This window comes from Protomyctophum bolini (genome assembly GCF_963924005.1).
Source record: "Protomyctophum bolini genome assembly, chromosome: 7".
Lineage (NCBI taxonomy): Eukaryota > Metazoa > Chordata > Actinopteri > Myctophiformes > Myctophidae > Protomyctophum > Protomyctophum bolini.
Window position 1 is genome coordinate 25,689,875 of NC_137868.1, and position 19,429 is coordinate 25,709,303.

The 19,429-nt window shown below is 42.9% G+C and overlaps 2 protein-coding genes across 2 annotated transcripts; one reads left to right on the forward strand and one right to left on the reverse strand.

Moving 5' to 3' along the window:
• Positions 1-1,206: 1,206 nt before the first annotated feature.
• Positions 1,207-8,242, forward strand: msh5 (mutS homolog 5; the record flags this gene model as incomplete). The annotated part of the gene is made up of 25 exons (XM_080768265.1): positions 1,207-1,287; positions 1,532-1,655; positions 1,809-1,889; positions 2,102-2,155; positions 2,266-2,387; positions 2,693-2,802; positions 2,917-2,952; positions 3,031-3,113; positions 3,193-3,238; positions 3,474-3,612; positions 3,763-3,825; positions 3,913-4,041; positions 4,207-4,279; positions 4,380-4,489; positions 4,729-4,809; positions 4,912-4,999; positions 5,140-5,207; positions 5,914-6,032; positions 6,203-6,329; positions 6,449-6,598; positions 6,954-7,028; positions 7,142-7,288; positions 7,646-7,783; positions 7,886-7,956; positions 8,058-8,242. 25 exons carry the CDS (start codon positions 1,207-1,209, stop codon positions 8,167-8,169), a joined length of 2,427 nt encoding a protein of 808 aa, XP_080624391.1. The 3' UTR covers positions 8,170-8,242.
• A 5,915-nt stretch (positions 8,243-14,157) lies between these two features.
• LOC308318066 (uncharacterized protein) lies at positions 14,158-18,557 on the reverse strand. Its single transcript, XM_080767443.1, has 2 exons — positions 18,313-18,557; positions 14,158-16,791 (listed from the first exon to the last, which is right to left on the reverse strand). The coding sequence occupies exon 2, from the start codon at positions 16,775-16,777 to the stop codon at positions 15,917-15,919; it is 861 nt and encodes a 286-aa protein (XP_080623569.1). The 5' UTR covers positions 16,778-16,791; positions 18,313-18,557; the 3' UTR covers positions 14,158-15,916.
• Positions 18,558-19,429: the final 872 nt, after the last annotated feature.

Sequence of the window (19,429 nt, forward strand, 5' to 3'; positions counted from 1 at the left end):
TTGGGTCTGGACTCTGGAGTGGAGAGCTGTGTGAGTGAACTGTGTGTGGAGTGAGTGTGAGTGTTTGTAGGGGGGCACACCGGCTGAGCTGACAATGGCAATCAGCCCAGAGTGCTGATGGCAGACACATGTGGGTGATTGGTGCAGTGGTGGTGGTGGAAGGGGAGTTGTGAAGGGTTTTGTCCACCAGAGGCTGCCATTTGGATTGTCTGAGGAAATTCTCAACACTGTTTGAGGGCATTTAAATCTGGTTTAAATCTATGGCAAATTCAACTTAATGTAGTTTCTCAGTCTAAAGTTGACTTGTAAAAATGGACTCATCAGATCGTAGAGAAACAACCGGCCTGTAGATTCAGAATAGCAGGATAATATGCTGCTATATCCCAAAGTTTAATACTGCAAAAAACCTACTTGTTTAAAACATGATATACATGTTTACAAAATGCTGTAGTGTACATACAAAATGCTATATTTTGACACTTGCTTTGGCAATGTGAGTGTATGTTTATAAGTAACTAGTAAACTACATATATTTACCTGATATTTAAACTTGCTTGATTTTCCTATCAAATGTAAAATAAAATGCAAATATCAACGAGTCAGCGACGGTATTTGGCAACTCATTAATAAAATAAATGTAATATACTAAATATATATATTTTTTTTGTTTGTGTTTTTACATATAGCTGGTGACAACCAAATAGCCTAGGTATGACTAGGTAAAGTTTTCAAATAATTGTATTGGTGGAAAAAATAGGCTACTAATTTGCCTCTGACAATGGCGTAGAACCCCTTTCCATCCACTATCCAGCACGTGAATATATTTATTTATAGGCCTACAGCTCAACACACACAGCGCGAGTCCATCCGGGGCCCGGGCTATGGGACATAATAAGACCGTCCATGCGGGCTATGGGACAGATAGTCTCTACAAGATAGACTGATTATTTTTTGATGGGTTCTCAGGTTGAGTAAATTCAGTAAAAGATAACACATTTTCGGCGGGAATTAAGCGAAGCGGCTCGATCCCAGCTGTTTAATCTAACAATCATCTATCATTTGAGCTGTAGTCCTATAACTAAGAACTAATTACTACAAGAAACCTTTCGAGTTAAGTCTAGTATTTATTTATAGCCTACAATCCGAGTAGACTTCTTATCACCTGGACAGATTCCGAACCAGAACAAGGAGTCAATTAAGGACACAATGGATGTTCAAGAGAATCCTCCAAGACTAGGTGAACCCACCGGCCTACATGGACAAGACGACGAGGAAGAATCACCAGATGTGAGGCCCCCTGTGGGCTCAACAGCCTGATATATTAGTTAGTTGTATGACGGTGTCCTGTGGTGAAAATAGCTGATATAGGCCTATACATGCTGTAGCTAGCTATATACAGTATGTATGATACAAATTGTAGGCTATATATTATGGCAAAGTAACTATCTGACAGCACAGTACAGTTTGTATCCCAAATGGCTGCTCTTTCATGTCTAATGATACACTAAACTACATGCTGTCTCTTATCCAGGTGTTATTGAGTGTTCTGGCACAGCATGGACAGGTGGGCCTGTGCTTTTATGACAGCAGGGACTCTTCCTTGCATTACATGACAGATACTCCTGACAACAACGAGCTTCACCTGCTGGCTAGAGGTGTACTACAATGACACTGATCAGTTTAATGTTCAGACTAAAGAACATGTACTATTCATGAATCAAGTAAAACATGTATCTAATCTTGACTGTCATTTGCCTTTTTTAATCTTCTGTCTTATTGCTCTCCGGCCTTATCCTGTCATTTTATAGTTCTCCAGGAAGTTGGTCCTAACGTGATCATTACCAGCGCAAAGCAGGAACGCAGGATGGTTCACTTCATGCAGAGACTCGGTGGGGCAAAATACTGGCATTCTTTTTTGACAGTTATCACTGATACAGTGTGACTTATAGGTGGTTTCAAATTAGCAATAACACAGACCACGTTTCTCTAGTGTAACCTGTATGAACTTCAAAGTTATTAATTCATGAAATTAACCTTTCTTTCACTTAATTGATCTCCATCCGCACAAGCAACTATTTTCTCTGTGCTCTCGTTATCACAGCTTCCAATCCGGACTACAAACCAGAGGTGGTGACTTATCCATATGTTGACTTTGGTAAAATAAAAATAATAAAGCAAAATAATGTTTTGGTTTTTATGTTTAAATTGCATCTCATATTGCACTATAGTCCCTATGGCTCCCACGTGATGTTTCTCATGGTGTAGGTTTGGAGGTCAGTAAGCAGAGGCTTCTGTCTGCCCACCTGCCTTTCCTTCCTCCCTCCATCACTGAAAGAGAGAAGCTGTCCTACCTTTCTTCCTGCATCTCATTCAACGCTCCCCTTATGGTGAGAAAATTAAAATGAACCCATACTGTCAGTGGCTGGGAAGTTATTTTATACTGCAAGCCACTATGGCAGGTAACCAGCTGTAATCTAAGTGACTATAATCAACCAGCCTCTGTGGCTGCTGGTTGGGTTTTCTGCTTTGTACAGTAGTCCATTATTATGCAGCTGATCCGTGCACACGCGTGCATGTGTGTGTGTGTGTGTGTGTGTGTGTGTGTGTGTGTGTGTGTGTGTGCGTGCGTGCGTGCGTGCGTGCGTGCGTGCGTGCGTGCGTGCGTGCGTGCGTGCGTGCGTGCATGTGTTAGATGCGGGCAGTGGGTGCCCTGTTGAAATGTCTGGACAGAAGGAGAGTGGGAGTGGAGCTGGAAGACAGCAGTGTAGGAGTTCCTATTTTACAGGTCCACACCTTCACACTGTAAGAAACTCATGGCGGGTCATGATGATTCACAGAATACCAGGGAGACCTGTACTTTGACCAGTATTTATTTTCTGAAATGGTGATGTTGTGTTCTATTCAAATTTCTCATAGAAAAGATGTGGTGTATGTAGACCGGGACACATACAGGTGAGCGTATTTTAAGATGTGCACAACACATATCGAGGGGAGGGAAGAGAGCGATCACCATGTACTGTATGTTTCCAGTGTACTGCAGATCTTTAAGGCAGAACTTCACCCATCAGTGTACAAGCTGCAGTCTGGCGTGAAGGAGGGACTCAGTCTCTTTGGTATGTGACATCAGTGTTTCAGTACTTCACCTCCCCAGACCTGTGTAGTGCCCTAAGTACCCTTATTTGTGTATTGCAGGGATTCTAAACCGCTGCAGGTCCAAGTTTGGCTCCAGAATGCTACGGTGAGAATAGCCTGCAACACAGAAATTACCACAGCTTGGAAGTGCTGTAAATGAAATGGTTTTGCACAGCACTATTTGCTATCATATTTGAAACAGATGATAGTCCTTTGAAGTTTGTGCCATAATGTAAGCAGTGATTACAAAACATGTACCATTAGTTGTCTATGATGCATGTGTTGGTGTAGCAGTACATGTGGCCTGTTGTGAGTGTGAGGGATGGACTTTTCTCTCACAGCCAGTGGTTCCTACGTCCAACACGTGACCTGGCACTTTTAAACAGGAGGCAGGAAGTGATCCGTTTCTTCACAACACCACGCAACTCTGATACCCTCAACACTCTGCAGTCCACACTACGCAACATCAGGAACATCCCAGTAAACTGACCCATGGCCTCTGATTCACCTAAATCACTAACCATAGATGAAAGACATTCTATTTGCCTGAAGTTCGTGTCCCTGCATGTCCATTTTGTTTGTATTTGTGTGTGTGATTGATTACACATCTCTGTACTGTTTGTGTGGTAGACCTTGCTGCACAGGATGTCTCTCTCGCACACCAAAGTCACTGACTGGCAAAGTCTCTACAAGGTAACAACTATTTGGTTCATGATGTCACCAGTTAATGCAATAATGCAATGTATAATACATTACAGTTTTTATGTTTTTATGTGTCAGACGGTGTATAGTGCAGTGTGCATCAGAGACACAGTGCGCCTCTTGCCTCAGTCCATTCAGCTCTTCCGTGAAATCAGTGAGGGGTTCTCTGATGACCTACAATACATCACCTCCGTCATAAGCAGGGTGGTGAGTTCTCTCCCTCTGTCTCTGTTCTCTTTGTGTCACCCAAACATTTGTGGTATGACTACACATACTGTACGTTTTATTTGATTACATGTACTCTGCACTCTCTTGAATTTTCTCTCATTTTACATTATTTTGTTGCTGCAATTTTTATGTGTTTTTGTGTAGGTGGATTTTGAGAGCAGTGCAACAGAGAACCGCTTCACAATTAAACCAAATGTGGACCCTGCAATCGATGAGAGTGAGTGTGCCCTTTCCTTGCCAGATTTAAAACTAGAGCTTTCTGCAAATAGTAACATAAAGACATAGAATAAAACATTTTCTCTGCCCATCCTCAATAGAGAAGAGGAAGATGATGGGGTTGTCAGACTTCCTGACAGATGTGGCAAGGAGAGAGCTGGAAAACCTGGACGCTCGCTTCCCATCTTGTTGTGCGATCTATATCCCTCTGGTATGATACACTTATGTCCACCTACAACACTGGCAGTTGAATTTAAAAAACAATTCTCTGTACTTATTTGATTTATACATACATTAATATCTGATTCATGATATCCAAAAGTTATGTGAAGATAACATAGCTTCTCCAGGATGCCCACACTTGTGTCCACACCCACTCTAGCAAAGCAGATGAGTGATGTGCAAAATCGTGCATAAACCTTAAGTGCAAGCACAAATTTCATTCTACAGATAGGCTTCCTGCTGCGGGTCCCCCGGCTGCCCAGCATGGTGAACAAAGAGGATTTTGAGATACCGGGACTTGACTTCATGGTGTGTTCTATGTAATTGAGTTTTCACCCAAAGTACATGCCTGCATGTCCTCTCACACACCAGACAAAATTGCTGCAATCTTGTCTGTGTTTGGTTGTCTAGTTTTTGTCAGATGAACGACTGCACTACCGTAGCCAAAGAACCAGAGAGCTGGATGATCTACTGGGTGACTTGCACTGTGACATCAGAGGTCCTTTTTATTTTCTCCTTGTCTTATCCAACATGTCCTTAGATGCATTGTCTTATATACAACACCTGCATACCTGACAGGCATTCGATGTTAGATTCTTAGCTCTCTTTCCTGCTGAAGTTTGTCTTCCTACATCTCAGACATGGAAACTGCCGTTATGACACAGCTTCAAACCATAACCCTGGAGAGGAGCTCTTCTCTGTACAAGGTAGGTGAAGGTTTGCGTGCGTGTGTGTGTGTGTGTGTGTGTGTGTGTGTGTGTGTGTGTGTGTGTGTGCGCGCGCACGTGTGCGTGTGTGGGTGTGTGCCATTCCATTCATAGTAAGTTTAGCAACACTGCTTTCGTGTCAACGATGGAAGTAATCAATCCATAGTAGGAAAACAAAATCAATTCAAAGTTCAATGTGATGGATTTGACAAGATCCATACCAAATAATAATAATAGCTTGAATTTATATATCGCCTTTCATGAACCCAACGACGCTTTACAAAATGAACCAACAACCAATCAACGAACAACTATTTGCCATAAGCCTGAGAGAATAAGTGTCTTTTCAAGGCAGCCATAAAATAGCCCAGTGTTGGAGCATGGCGAATCTCTATTGGGAGAGAGTTGCACAGGGTGAAGGCAGCCAAATAGAAAGTTTGCTTGACTGCCTTGGGGACAGAGAGGAGGTCCAAGTTTGTGGACCGCAGGTTCATCTGTGTCACAGGATGTTTATGGAGGATGCCTGAGAGGTACTGTGGAGCCAGGGCATTTTGACATTTGTACTGTAAGTGTCAGGTGAGAAGGAGGATACCAGAAGTACCAGAATGCCATCAGGTCCCCCAGCAACACAAGTGGCAGTGAACACAGATGTAGGGCATGTATGACCTATCTGTACTGCTGTATATCTATGGTGTGTATTCTATAGGTTCTAGAGCTGAGTGCTGAGCTGGACTGCCTAATGGCGTTGAGCAGTGCCTCCCAGGAGTACGGTTACACCTCCCCCAAGTTAGCCAGCCACAGCCGCATCACACTCATTCAGGCCAGGTATCCACTCATGCACAGCACACACACATATATATAATCATCCACAGACACATGTGCACCCACACCCAATGTACACACACACACACACACACACGCACGAACGCACTCGCACACACAGCTTTGGATGAATTTAATAGAGCCAGATAGATTTGAATTCCTTTGCTTTTCAGACACCCACTGTTCGAGCTGTGCTCACCCGTGTTTGTGGCCAACTCCTTCCAGAGTTCTGAGTCACAGGGCCGACTTAAGATCATCACCGGACCCAACTCATCTGGCAAGAGTATCTACCTTAAACAGGTGACAGTCATACACCACATCTTTAGCTAACAGCAGTGTAGCGCCTCTATTCCGAATGTCATTACCCGATCAACACGTAAAACTTCTTCACCCCCCCCCCACCTGACTTACCTTGCTAGGTGGGTCTGGTTGTGTTCATGGCTCTAATTGGCTCAGATGTTCCAGCGAAGGAGGCAGAGATTGGTCTGGTAGACGGAATCTTCACACGCATGCAAAGCAGGGAGTCTGTGTCTCTGGGCCTCAGCACCTTCATGATAGACCTCAACCAGGTACATGGTGTACGCCTACGCACATACAGTACATTATGCAGTGTGCTAACAGCTGTGTTTATATGAGCCTACGTGTACATGTTTGTGTCTTTACTGATATTCCAATACTACTGTATCCAGGTCCACTCCCACCATCATCCTGTTCAGGCATTGCAAGCATGCCACCTACCCACAACTATCTCACGCACGCATGCACGCGTCGCACGCACGCACGCACACACACACACACACACACACACACACACACACACACACACACACAGAAAGACAGATAGAGAAAGACATATTAAATGTGCATAATATACATAATTATCTGTAAAAACAAATGGTAAATCTGAACGTGTCTGTCCTCCAGATGGCCCACGCTCTAAACAACAGTACTGGCAATTCACTGGTTCTCATAGACGAGTTCGGCAAAGGAACCAACACTGTAAGAAAACTTTGTTCCCTCACATATGGATTGTGCAAAAGTATACACGCATGCCTATATAATCATTATTTGTATATCACACAATTAACTATATTAATATTCTAATACTCTAGGTGGATGGCCTGTCCCTGCTGGCGGCATCAGTCTCTCATTGGCTCAAAAGAGGTCCTGGGGACATTCCTCATGTCCTATTGGCTACTAACTTCCACAGTCTGCTCCAGATGTGCCTCCTGCCCTCCTCGGAGCAGCTCTCCCTGCTGGTACTGAGTGACAGATTGGTAGAATGTTGACAAATGTACAACATTTGACCCAATCAAGCATCCGTGTGAGCATGTAATGGATAATGCATACATTATTATGTTTTTATTTCAAAGTAAAGAATTATGGTGTGCATTATTATGTCCTGTCCTGTACAGTAGAATAGACATTTGTTGATACCAGATCACCAGTCAAACAGTTTTGTATGTTAATGAATACATTGTTTTTCTATTTGTGTGTCTGTGTGTGTGGAATTTTATTTTGGAGGAAACACTGATGTTGATGTTGTACAATCTAATGTCAATGTCAGTATTGTGTGTGTGTGTGTGTGTGTGTGTGTGTGTGTGTGTGTGTGTTAGACTCTAGAGACTGCCGTGGACAAGGATGAGTTGGTGTTTCTGTACCAGCTGAAAGAAGGAATTTGCCGCTCCAGTTATGCTGCCAACATTGCTACACTGGCGGGCCTGCCAGCCAGCCTCGTACAGAGAGGAGTGGAGGTACAGTACATACATACACATTACACACACACTTACACAAAAACCATGTGAATATGCGTAGGCAGAGTGAGCCTTACTGTGTGTGGGTGTGTGTCTGGCAAGGTATCTGAACTGTACAGAACAGGAAAGACCATCAAACGCATCGGCAGAAAATCGGATGATCAAGCCACCAGGTGAGTTCCTATTCAAACCATAACCATAACACAAGTACAATGCAAAGACAAAAGCATGAACGCAGGCTGTGTATGTATAATTATGAATGCACTTGTGCCAGGTGTGCGTCTGTGGTGGAGAAGTTCCTAAACATGGACCTGGAGGACAAGGATGTTGATCTGCAGCGCTTCATGAAAGAAGTGATTCTGCCCTCTGGTGGAGATCTACTGTAATACTGTTCTGCATGGCCTGCCCTACACTGCTCAGTATAAGTTGGTTATTACAGTGGTTTCATACTGGGAACAAGTCACGGCTTTGACTATGAAGTTACTGTTAGTCACCATTCTGTGTTGCTCTTGTGTCTTACTGTTTTGCTCTTATGTCGTACTTGTGATATGGAGTTTCCCTTTCAAACAGATGACTTTAATATAACCACATTAATAATCCTATTAATTGTTATTCATTTTTGGATCAATTAATTCTGGGGAACATGGTAATAATAATTGCTTTTGCTGCTGCAGAAAACATGAATCAACTTCCCATCTTATGTATTTTCTTCATTTTTATTAAAATACTGTACACTTATACAAGTTCAATAAATTACACATAAACGTACTATACCTTCCTGTCATCCTGTGTTCCTGGACACAGACTTTTTTAAGTACATGAGTTGTTGTTATTTTGTTTTCTTTTTTACATTTGACAATCAATCTACCGCATTTTCTGCTGTTGTGTGTCCTGGTGAAGAAATCCCACTGGTTTGACATAACCATCAATGGTTTTTCACAATAAATAAAACAGCTGATGGAGGTTTTTTCAAGACAAGGAGGTAGAATCTTGTTGGTTATCATGATCCCATGAAATCCCCTGTGAGGTGCCAGATTGTTAGTATTGCCACAGTCAGGTACAGGGGTGTGTTGTGAATGTTGTGTGCTGCGTTGCAGAAGGATGTGTGACAGCAGTGCTTGGTCATGACGACAATGGTGTTGGAGAAGAACTCCACTGTGGTCTCCATCCCACACTCCTCTTCCTTTACACAGCCCAGTGTCTTGACATCCAGGCCATCCGCTAGGGAGACAGCAATGCACAATGATGACAGTAAGACCAAAGTATAATACACTTACTGTAGCATGATGAATCGTGATTTATACTCTTGGAACTGTAAGAATGACCGTGTTAGTGGCTGGAGAAACAGTACAGAGGCATTGATAACGGTTAACCAATGATAGGTTTATTCGCCAAATGAGCATTTACAAACCGGCAGGAATACAAGAAGTTCTCTACTCCCAGCACAGACTTTTTGTTCACCTGCAAAATGGCCACCTTTTATACCCAGCTGGAGATAATGAGAATGGACTATACTATACCATTTACAGGGGTGTCTTCAAATGAGAATATACCATAAATAAGCATACAATAAATACATATAAATAAATAACCTTAAACCATACAAATGTTACACATTTCTGTGAACTACATGAACTATACAACTTATATAATAAGTCCTTCACATTACAACCTAAATAAGCAATCACATCTTAACCCCCCCCCCCTGCTATCCTGACATGGTCCAGCCCAATCCTTACTGAAACACATCACAGGCACACATTATTAGGCATTCAATCAAACCTCAACCATAGAACTCCACATTATTGCACTTCCCAAACATATTTAATCTAAAACCCACATTGCACTTGCCCCTCATGTTTGTTAATCAAGCATTTCCCCAGGTGGAACTCGTTGGCTGAGTGGCCATCTCAGCTAAACAGGAAACGGTAATCAACAATAAAATCATGACTGCAAAATACAACTGTGCAAGTTAATAAAGTGCCAATATGCTGTGCAGAATAAGTAACAGAGGACCACTCTGTTACAGGAACATTTTACTTTATTTATTTATAAACAAGACACAAAAACAGTACAAATGTCTTGGCCTGCACAAAACAATGTAACGCACACACAAGCAAATTTACAACACACCTGCTTTTCCTCTGCCAGTGTAACACTTCTCCCCAGTACTGCAGTTAGTGGTGGTGGTATAACAAGCATCCCAAAAGCCCAGGTCACAGCGGAAACACTCTAGCAGCCTTGTCTCCTCCGTATTTTCCAGCTGATCTATCTGCTCCTCTTCCTCACCTGACACCCCCAGAAAAACACAAGAGACCTTTTACTCTATTGAGTTTTTAGTGTGACAAAAGAAGGTGGAGGCTTGTTGATGATCAAACGAGGCATGGAGGCATGATGATCTTCTAACTAAACTAATGAGGAATAGCCCTAAATATGTATTTTGCTTATAATTCATGAACTATGTGTACAAGCTGTGGCTTTGGATGAGTATGTTATAAAATGATGGCCAAATATTTGGACAGCAACAAATTAGGGGAACAAAATCTGCTACAGTTGTACATTCCAGTCACATCTTAAAGCTCTGTCCTAGGGACATAATGATAGCTTGGAAGCTTGGTTACTCATTTATCAACCCCAGCCACTTTCAAGTGCTTTAGCCAAACTGTCTCTGTGAAATATTTGGGTTTCCGAGGCTAATTCCCCATGGACACTATTAAATGCAAAAAGAGAAAAGAATAAAAGCATGGAAATGTATGAAAAGCTGATTTCAGACATGTTCAGAGATGTTTCAGACATCTACTGTAGACACTGCACACATTTTAGACAGCATCACAACTTTATTTTAAAATGTAATAGATAAGCGTGTTATAAATAATTTGGACATATTGAAATGAGTGTTCAGGAGCAAAATTGTCTGGAGTTTTCCTCCAACTGTTCATAAAGTTAAATTTGAACTTAATCATGAGTAGCATAACCCCTACGGCCAGTGTACATTATTACATTTTTCACATTCACAAATACAACATATGAACTAAAAGAAGTTACGAACATTGTGCTTTTGAAACCCATTGTGAGAGAATTTTGTTTTGGAGTCAACTGTCTGAGCAAATACATTCTGTTAAACAGTTAGCTTTGTTGTTGCTGGGCCAGCGGTTCCTGCGAGACTAGTTAGAGAGAAGCTCAGAGTGCTTATCCCCTCTCATCCTGTTAGCTGAAGCTAGCTCAGGCAAACTACTGTAATAGGACCAGAGTAGGACGCTGGGGTAGCTATAGCTACACTGCCACAACTAAATTTTGGAATAAGGAAATATTTACAGTGTTGTTGACCTCTACTAATTGTATTAAGTTTTATTACATGAAACATTTCTGTCTCTGTGTCAATGTCATTTACATAAAAACTGGAAAATGAACAAAAAGATGAAACATTTAATTCAATGTATTCAGCTTACTACAAAACCTAAAGAGGAATCCTGCTGAGTCTCCCGAGGAACTTTATCAAAGATATGGACCATGACATTGAATAGGCCCTTGAGTTTAATGTTTTGTTCATGTTGACTATCAAAGGTTTAATTAATGAACCCAATCCCTTTCCCAAAATCTATATATATTTTTTGCATAAGCAACGGATAGTTACAAGTTATAGCATCATGGTGCTTGTATAAGGGAACCATTCCTTTTTCTTAATTTGAAGAATAAAATATTATGCTATAAAACTATGCCTTCAAAAGAGGGGTTAGGCAGGAAACATAATTGTTAGGTAGGTTTATAGCTCAAAATAATAGATGTGAAAGGAACAGATTGTCTTACCTTTAGTTTGTGTAAGCATTAAGATGGCAAAGACACACAAGATGAATCTGTTCATTTCAGAACAATGTTCCTTGCAACATGCAAAGCCTTAGAAGGAGAAAATGGCTTAGGAGGTGTAGGACTGACCACAATTGGATTAGTCAGTAATTCACCCTTAATGGTTGTGGGGCATGAGTGTGTCACAGCATAGGGTGAGGTGGGTCTTCTGTATGTACATAGAGGGAAATAAATAAACAATACATACAACGTATGTATTGTTCATGCTCGACAGAATTTTATAATTTTAAACAATGTTTAATTTGGTTTAAAAATACAATTTCATCCACTATTTGTGACTGAATGTAAAATATATTTGTATGATTGTTAATAGAATCCCACTAAAATATTTTGTGATCTTGACACGCCTTGTGTTTCATTAGATCATGTTTAAAGACTAAAAAGGGGAACACTGTACTTGGAACAGTACACAAACAATATACAAATAGAAATCTTAATTATCTCACATTTGTGACACGGTAATGAGAATTTAGTGCTTAATTACGGCAAACAATAATTGGTGGATCCTGAGACAAAAGTACCTCCAGGTGGATCACAGCATTAAAAAGTTTATCTAGACCAATCACAACTGTTAGATGGGAGGCTAGTGTGTAATAAGTATATTTGAGTTACCGGTAATTATGGGGGTGGAGGGTGACTTTGATTGACAATTGGAGCATTGCTCCAAGGGTATCCGGAGAACTTTACCAACTCGCCACGATTTAGTGCATTTTAGTTTTACTTCACCTTCATTTAAATTGCATTTAATTGAGAGAGAGAGAGAGAGAGAGAGAGAGAGAGAGAGAGAGAGAGAGAGAGAGAGAGAGAGAGGATAGTTGTTTAGAGAAAGTAGGAATGCTAAAAGTTTAAACACCAAAGTACCAAAACAAGGTAATTCATTAGTAAACAATTCCTGAAATGGTAGGCCTACTTATCATTGGTATTCACATACTCACCTTTTTATCATCATCTAGCTGGCCATTTAATTGCACAAAATAATTTGATTACTTTGGAAATGAACTATAACATCTGTGGGTTTGACATACTACACTGATGAAGACAGAATGTCAGATGAAGACATTGATGAAGAATTTGCGCCGCGGCGACTTGGTAAACTGGCGAGTTCTCCGGTATTCGTTCATAGATATTAATAGCCGATTTTTGCTTTTCAGTCCACCTAATTTCTTTTTAAGGAGTGTGTGTTCCAGTTGAGAACCCATTATATGCCATCCTCAGAGATGAGTAGAAACAGTTGTCCATCTACTAATATTTATTTTATTCATGGAGGCATCATCAGTCAAACCGACTGAAATGATGACTCTGTTGTGATCCAATGGATGGATGGATCAAATAACATTATAGCTGGGATCAGCTTGGGTGAGTTATTCGAGTCTTTTGAACCACAATTTACAAATGTTTATCTTTCAAGCTCCTCTCTCCGTATGAGGAACTGTGTGACCACACGTGTCCTCGCTCAGCAATGGGTTAAGCAGCTTATTCCCCTCCCTGTACTCAAATTGATATGTATCTAAATAATCAGCCTCACAACACTTAGTCCACTACACACACACACACACACACACACACACACACACACACACACACACACACGCAGTGTTGGGGAAGTTACTTTGAAAGCGTAGCTTGTAAAGCTACAAGTAGCTCACCATGGCAGTAGCTTGATCAAGCTACATAGCTACCCCTGGAGAAATGTAGCTTGTAAAGCTACAGCTACATAGGAAAAGTAGCTCAGCTACTTTTTATTTTTCAGCGTTAAATTGAGAATGTACATGCGGGAGACCCCTCCTCCCCTCTGGGAGACCCCTGCTCCCCTCTGGGAGACCCCTGCCACCCTGCTCCCCTCTGGGAGACCCCTCCTCCCCCTGCTCCCCTCTGGGAGACCCCTCCTCCCACCCTACTCCCATCTGGGAGACCCCTCCTCCCCCTGCTCCCCTCTGGGAGACCCCTCCCACCCTGCTCCCCTCTGGGAGACCCCTCCTCCCACCCTGCTCCCCTCTGGGAGACCCCTCCCACCCTGCTCCCCTCTGGGAGACCCCTCCTCACCCTGCTCCCCTCTGGGAGACCCCTCCCACCCTGCTCCCCTCTGGGAGACCCCTCCTCCCACCCTGCTCCCCTCTGGGAGACCCCTCCCACCCTGCTCCCCTCTGGGAGACCCCTGCTCCCCTCTGGGAGACCCACAATTGTAGCTTGTAACTTGAGTAGCTAAGCTACAAAAAATGACCCAAAAAGTAGCTGAGCTACTTGACGAGGTACACGAATATGAATGTAGCTAAAATACCACAAGCTACAGCAAAATGTAGCTAAGCTACGTAGCTCAGCTACATGTAGCTTAATACTCCCCAACACTGCACACACGCACACACACACACACACACACACACACACACACACACACACACACACACACACAAATACAGTACACATGAATAAGAATTATCTCTGTTCTTGGATCATCTTGCATTTGTATGTGTATAAAGATTCATATGAGAGTTTAGGGTCAGAGTCAGGGACAGATAACACATCTGGAATTTAATCTGATGTTAACGTTGGATTACAATTTGACTAACAACTAAACAAAAACAGTATGCGGATTTACAATGGCATAACCATCACAACAGATCTCTCTCCTTCATCCTACAACTGACATACGGTATCAGCAATCCATCAATGTCAGCATATCTTTGCGTATATAAGAGTGCTCGTTGTGTGTCTGAGAGGGAAGTGCTGTCGGAGTGATATGTGTGATTGTGGCTTGCAGATTGTTGCAATCTTCAGTCTCAGTCCTCATCTGGATGGCAGAAACCCAGCATGGGCCCGAACAGAGGAAATGCTCTGCAATTCTAAAATACCTATAAAAGCCCTCAGTCTGATCCTCAGCGTAATTAGCGGCTGGAGGAGAATGCTCAGGATAATTAAAAATCCCACCCTGCCTCACCCTACCTCTCTTTAATTTGTCTGCATGCTGGCCCTGTGGAAACTATGTTTTTACTCAACGTTATATTCCTAAATGAGAAAGTGGATCATTATAGCAGTGAACCTTTCTTATTTTGTTGTTGTTGTTTTGTGCCGTTCTGCAGAGCGCATGAAAGTTCAGGCTGCTCCGAAGCGGTTCACATTTGAATAAAGCGTAGGAATCAGATGATGGAAGAGATGAAAGGTCAGAACAGTGGGTGAGTGAGCCTCCAGTAACAGGACTCAGAGGACCGTATGTGAGCGCTCAGCCGTGTCAGGAATAACTCCTAACTACCACCGCTGTTCTTGTTGTTTTCTACCCGGCCTCTACACCACAAAGTTTGCAATTCTTCAACATCTAGCCTAAACAGACTCCTGAGAATGACAAAGCTGTGCGGACAGAAAAAGGTTGGATTACAATTAAAAACAGCTTGAGTCTGCATTCGCATGTGCACGGAACACCAAACGATATTTATACTGATTGGTGCATGTGGGTGTTGACTGTGTGAGTGGATTGAGTCCTTATGTGCTCATTTTATACAGAAAAGCTATTTTCTCAGATTATTAAATGTGAGATTATATAAACGCTCATTGGAGACTTTAATCTGGGTTGTCCTCTAATGAAGCTCTGTTCCCTACAAAAAGAAAACCCCTGGGACAAAATCTATGTGTGTGTGTGTGTGTGTGTGTGTGTGTGTGTGTGTGTGTGTGTGTGTGTGTGTGTGTGCGTGCGTGCGTGCGTGCGTGCGTGCGTGCGTGCGTGCGTGCGTGCGTGCGTGCATGCGTGCGTGCGTTTGTGAACATGACTGTGGTAGTGGGAGTGAATGAGTGACTGTGTGTGTCCATCTCCCAATATGGCACCAAACCAACTTTTTGCAATCCTCCTCAAGGACCAAATACGGTCAAACTCTGACTTTGGGGATTTGGGGAGAGTAAAGACAACAAGCTGGCAAGCTGACATCAAACAGCATAGTTTTAACTCCACCAAGCCTGGGTGGGCGAAAAGGAAGCACCACTCACCACTGCACCACTCTAAAGCATTAAGCATACAAGTCAAGACATTCAGCCCATTTTAACCACTTAAACCCTTGGTTGACCGGAGTCCCTCAGAGCTCTATACTATACTAGTGATGTTCTGCTGGTAGAGCTGCTATTTTCTGCGATGGATTTCCACAACACGGATGGTGGGGTTTTAATGAAAGGTCACCAATAATATTAGGGGGAACATCTTGAGCATCCATGTGTGTATTTACTTTGATTAGAAAGAATAGAAAGACGTAACAGTTTAAAGGCTTGTGGTTGATGTGTTATTGTCCATCATGGGGGGGGGAAGCCGGTCCTTATGTTAAATGGTATCTCGCTGGAGTTGCAGGAGTCAGAGTATGCAGAGGATGGAGAGGGGGACGAGCAGTGGGAGGGGGGATAGCAAGAGGTTGGCTCCTGATGGTGCAGAACTCGAGTAAGTCGTGATGATCCCCCCTCCCCCTCCTCCACCTTCCCCTCTGACCCCGGTCCTTCCCTCCCTCCCAGAGCCTCTCCATTCTCAGGCAACGGCAGCGTTTCCCATGGGCCACGCTGGCCATCTGGGGAGCTGCTATTGATGTTGCGTCTATTCCGGGGAGACAGAGGAGGAACCCGGTTGTTGTTGGAGAGCGAGCGTGAGTGGGAGGAAATGCTGCAGGATCCCTGCTCCATATCCACAGACTCGCGGCGGTCCTGACAGCTATCGTCGTGCTGTTCGGAATCCTCCCAGCCGTTGTCCGGCTTCAGGTCCTCGAGATCATCGGACTCCACCAGCCTGAGCAGCTCACGGTCTCGGTTCTCATAGAGGAGAGTGGCGGCACAGATGAAGACGAACAGGCCGACGCCCATGACAACGGGCCCGGCCAGTTTCATTCGGTCAGCGTGAGAGCTGCCGCGGCCGCCCACGGGTCGGGGTGCGGAGATCACGTAGCCGGCCACCGCTACAGACATCCCTACCAGCACCACACCAACCCCCAGCAGAAGCCACACCCCCGGAGCAGAGTGGAGGTGCAGCCTGGTCTGAAGAATCCTCTCTTTCCTTTTGCGGCACCAGCATGTTGGGGGACAGGCTGACTGTGCTTGTGAGTGGGATGAGTGGGAGTGGGTGGGGCTATAGACAGGACTGACCGTTCCACTGGACCCCGCTGCTGTCATCCTGCAGCTTCACACTAGAGGGGATTGGAGAGCAACAGATGAAGGGTTAATTAAGTCTCATTGCCATACGACAGTGCTATTGCTGCATGAGATCTGCTATTTTCAGCACATGAAACATCATACGACGAGTATAAATTAAGCATAAGAATCAGGTTCCTGACCTGCAGACGACAGATGTCATTTGTTTAATATGAGTTTTCCTTTGCATTGCACACAACAGGAAGTAACTACTTTAGCAAGTCCCTCTAGGGGAAGTGCCAAACCCTGGATAGCCATACATGGACAAGACTGGATCATCACCTAGATCTGCAGCCGGCCAGCAACTCTACATCTGACATCAAACCTCAAACCTCTCCACTTATGGAGCTGACCTGTTCTGACATTCCATATGATGAACCCTCCCCACCCGTCCTTCCTCTTCGATGTCTCCCGTTTTGACTGATACCTGTCCATTCAAACTCTAGACGGCAGCCTGCAAAAACTAGAGTTCTCAACAGGCCCGAAAATTAAGGCCCGGCCCTACCTGGGCCCTAACTGGGCTGGCCCGAGGCCCCGCCTGGCCTTACTAATTAGCACACGTTTTACGCCCCACCCAGCCCGAAAATGTCAATTAAAACAACAACAAAAAGTCCATATATGGGCATTCCCAGACCCCAGTTGTTTCAGCACGGGTGTCTTACTGGTAGAAATATGTATATTATAGAAATAATAATAATAATCTCAGACCATATGAATTCACTTCTGATCTGACCACAATTATGATAACAGAGCTAATTACATTTCTATTCCCCATGGAAAGAATGGTTAATACAAAGAAAACAAGAGCTATGGGCCTATTTATGACTGACACCCTTTGGGAATACATTCTGTCAATGAGAAAAGGAATACAGGCATAGCACAGATTATGTCCTGCCAAAACCCAAATTAGAGCTTGGTAGAAGAAAAGAGTATTCTATTCACTATAATGGCTACTAATTGATTTAAAAACATATATATATTTAAGTGAATGTATGTGCAACAATAGACATATAGGCTAGTTAATGATGATTATAGTGCATTGTATGGCTTCCCTACAGGGCACGAGTAGGGCCTACTCTGTTGTAATAACTTAACATTCATTTGATATTATTTTGTATGCTGCATAATGGATTTACGAGGATTTTAAGTGGTAACTTGTATTAACTTGTTTATTTTGTTTGTATCTATGAAAGTGCATAGCCTATATTTGAAGAATGAAGACTCATAGTAGATATAATAAGTAGACTACTAAATACATAATATAAACAACTGACTGGAAAAACAAAAACTCCTTTTAAGTTGATGAGGCAAGTTGCTAAACTGACTAGCCAATGTTGATCACGTTTTCATCCTGCTACTGAACTAAACGCCATCATTATCATATGTTATCATCATTATCATTATCTTCTTGACACGTATTATTGAACTGCAGTTTACCGTCTTGTGTGTATTCTAGTCAGAAAGGAATGCGCTACGCATAGTAGCTTACAATCGTAAAGTTGATGAACAGTACTCACGCCTTCATTCGTACGTCCATCCGTCGTAGATCGTCCGCATTATTGCCAAAATAAATATTTGAATAAATAAAAATGAGTTCCATGGACGATTCATATGTAAAATAGTAGGCTACGGCGGTATCTTTATCTTCTCTCCCATTTAGAGTTGTATTAGTGAGGAGTTTCCCATAATTTCCCTGGCTGCTGATGTTTTCATCCAGTGGTTCTTCAGCCAGTGTACACAGCACGCTGCTGATCTGCACTCGTCTCTCTCTCTCTCTCTCTCTCTCTCTCTCTCTCTCTCTCTCTCTCTCTCTCCTGGATTGTTGTGTTCACTGTGTTGCATGCGTGCACGTGGTTTAAGGGTCGTGGGAATGAACGGAGTCCAGTCCCACGATGAGCCCAGTTATTATTAGTCTGTAGAGAACTTTTGTCGGAGGGTGGTCGAGAGAGTGGCAGATCATCATCATAGTGACAAATAAAATATGAAGAAATTACTTTCAAAGCCCCATAGCCTACAATATTGCTCGCATCTATCCTATTTCATTTTTCTAAATGTGCAAATGTCAAGAGCAATGAAAGTTCTGTGGAGACGGAGCCTGAGACTTTCCTGAGAATTTGAGGATGTAAAAAGATATGCAAGTTATGTACATGGGTTATGTCCCAGGGGTTTTATCACATGATAAACTAGAAAAAGTGCCCCTCAGGGCACAGGTCTCCACCTAGCCAGGTCAGGTTGTGGCCTCCTGGTGGCGCTATAATAGGCCAATGTGAAAAGTGTTCCATTTGTTCTTACACCATTGATGGCAATTGGATGATTTGAGGCATTTTGTTAAAAAAAAATGTGTTTTGCAAAAACCCACCTGTTGGTGGCGCTATAACAGGACAATGTGAAAAGGGTGGGATATATTCCTCAGCCTAGTAGGAAAGTCTGTGAAAGATTTCACGTAAATTGCACGCTGCGTTCATAATTTGAGGCTTTTTGTTTCAAAAGGGCCAATCCTGCAAACTTTGAAAGCCAATATGGAATATGAAAGATAGGACAGATCCATCTTGAACACATGACTATAGAGATAGTGTGTAACGATTTGCGTGATTCTTGGGCAGAATCTGGAGGCGCAATATTATTTATTTATTT

Excerpts from the sequence above, each read along its gene's own strand:
- LOC308318066 (XM_080767443.1), bottom strand. The coding sequence starts at position 16,777 with ATGACAGCAGCGGGGTCCAGTGGAACGGTCAGTCCTGTCTATAGCCCC.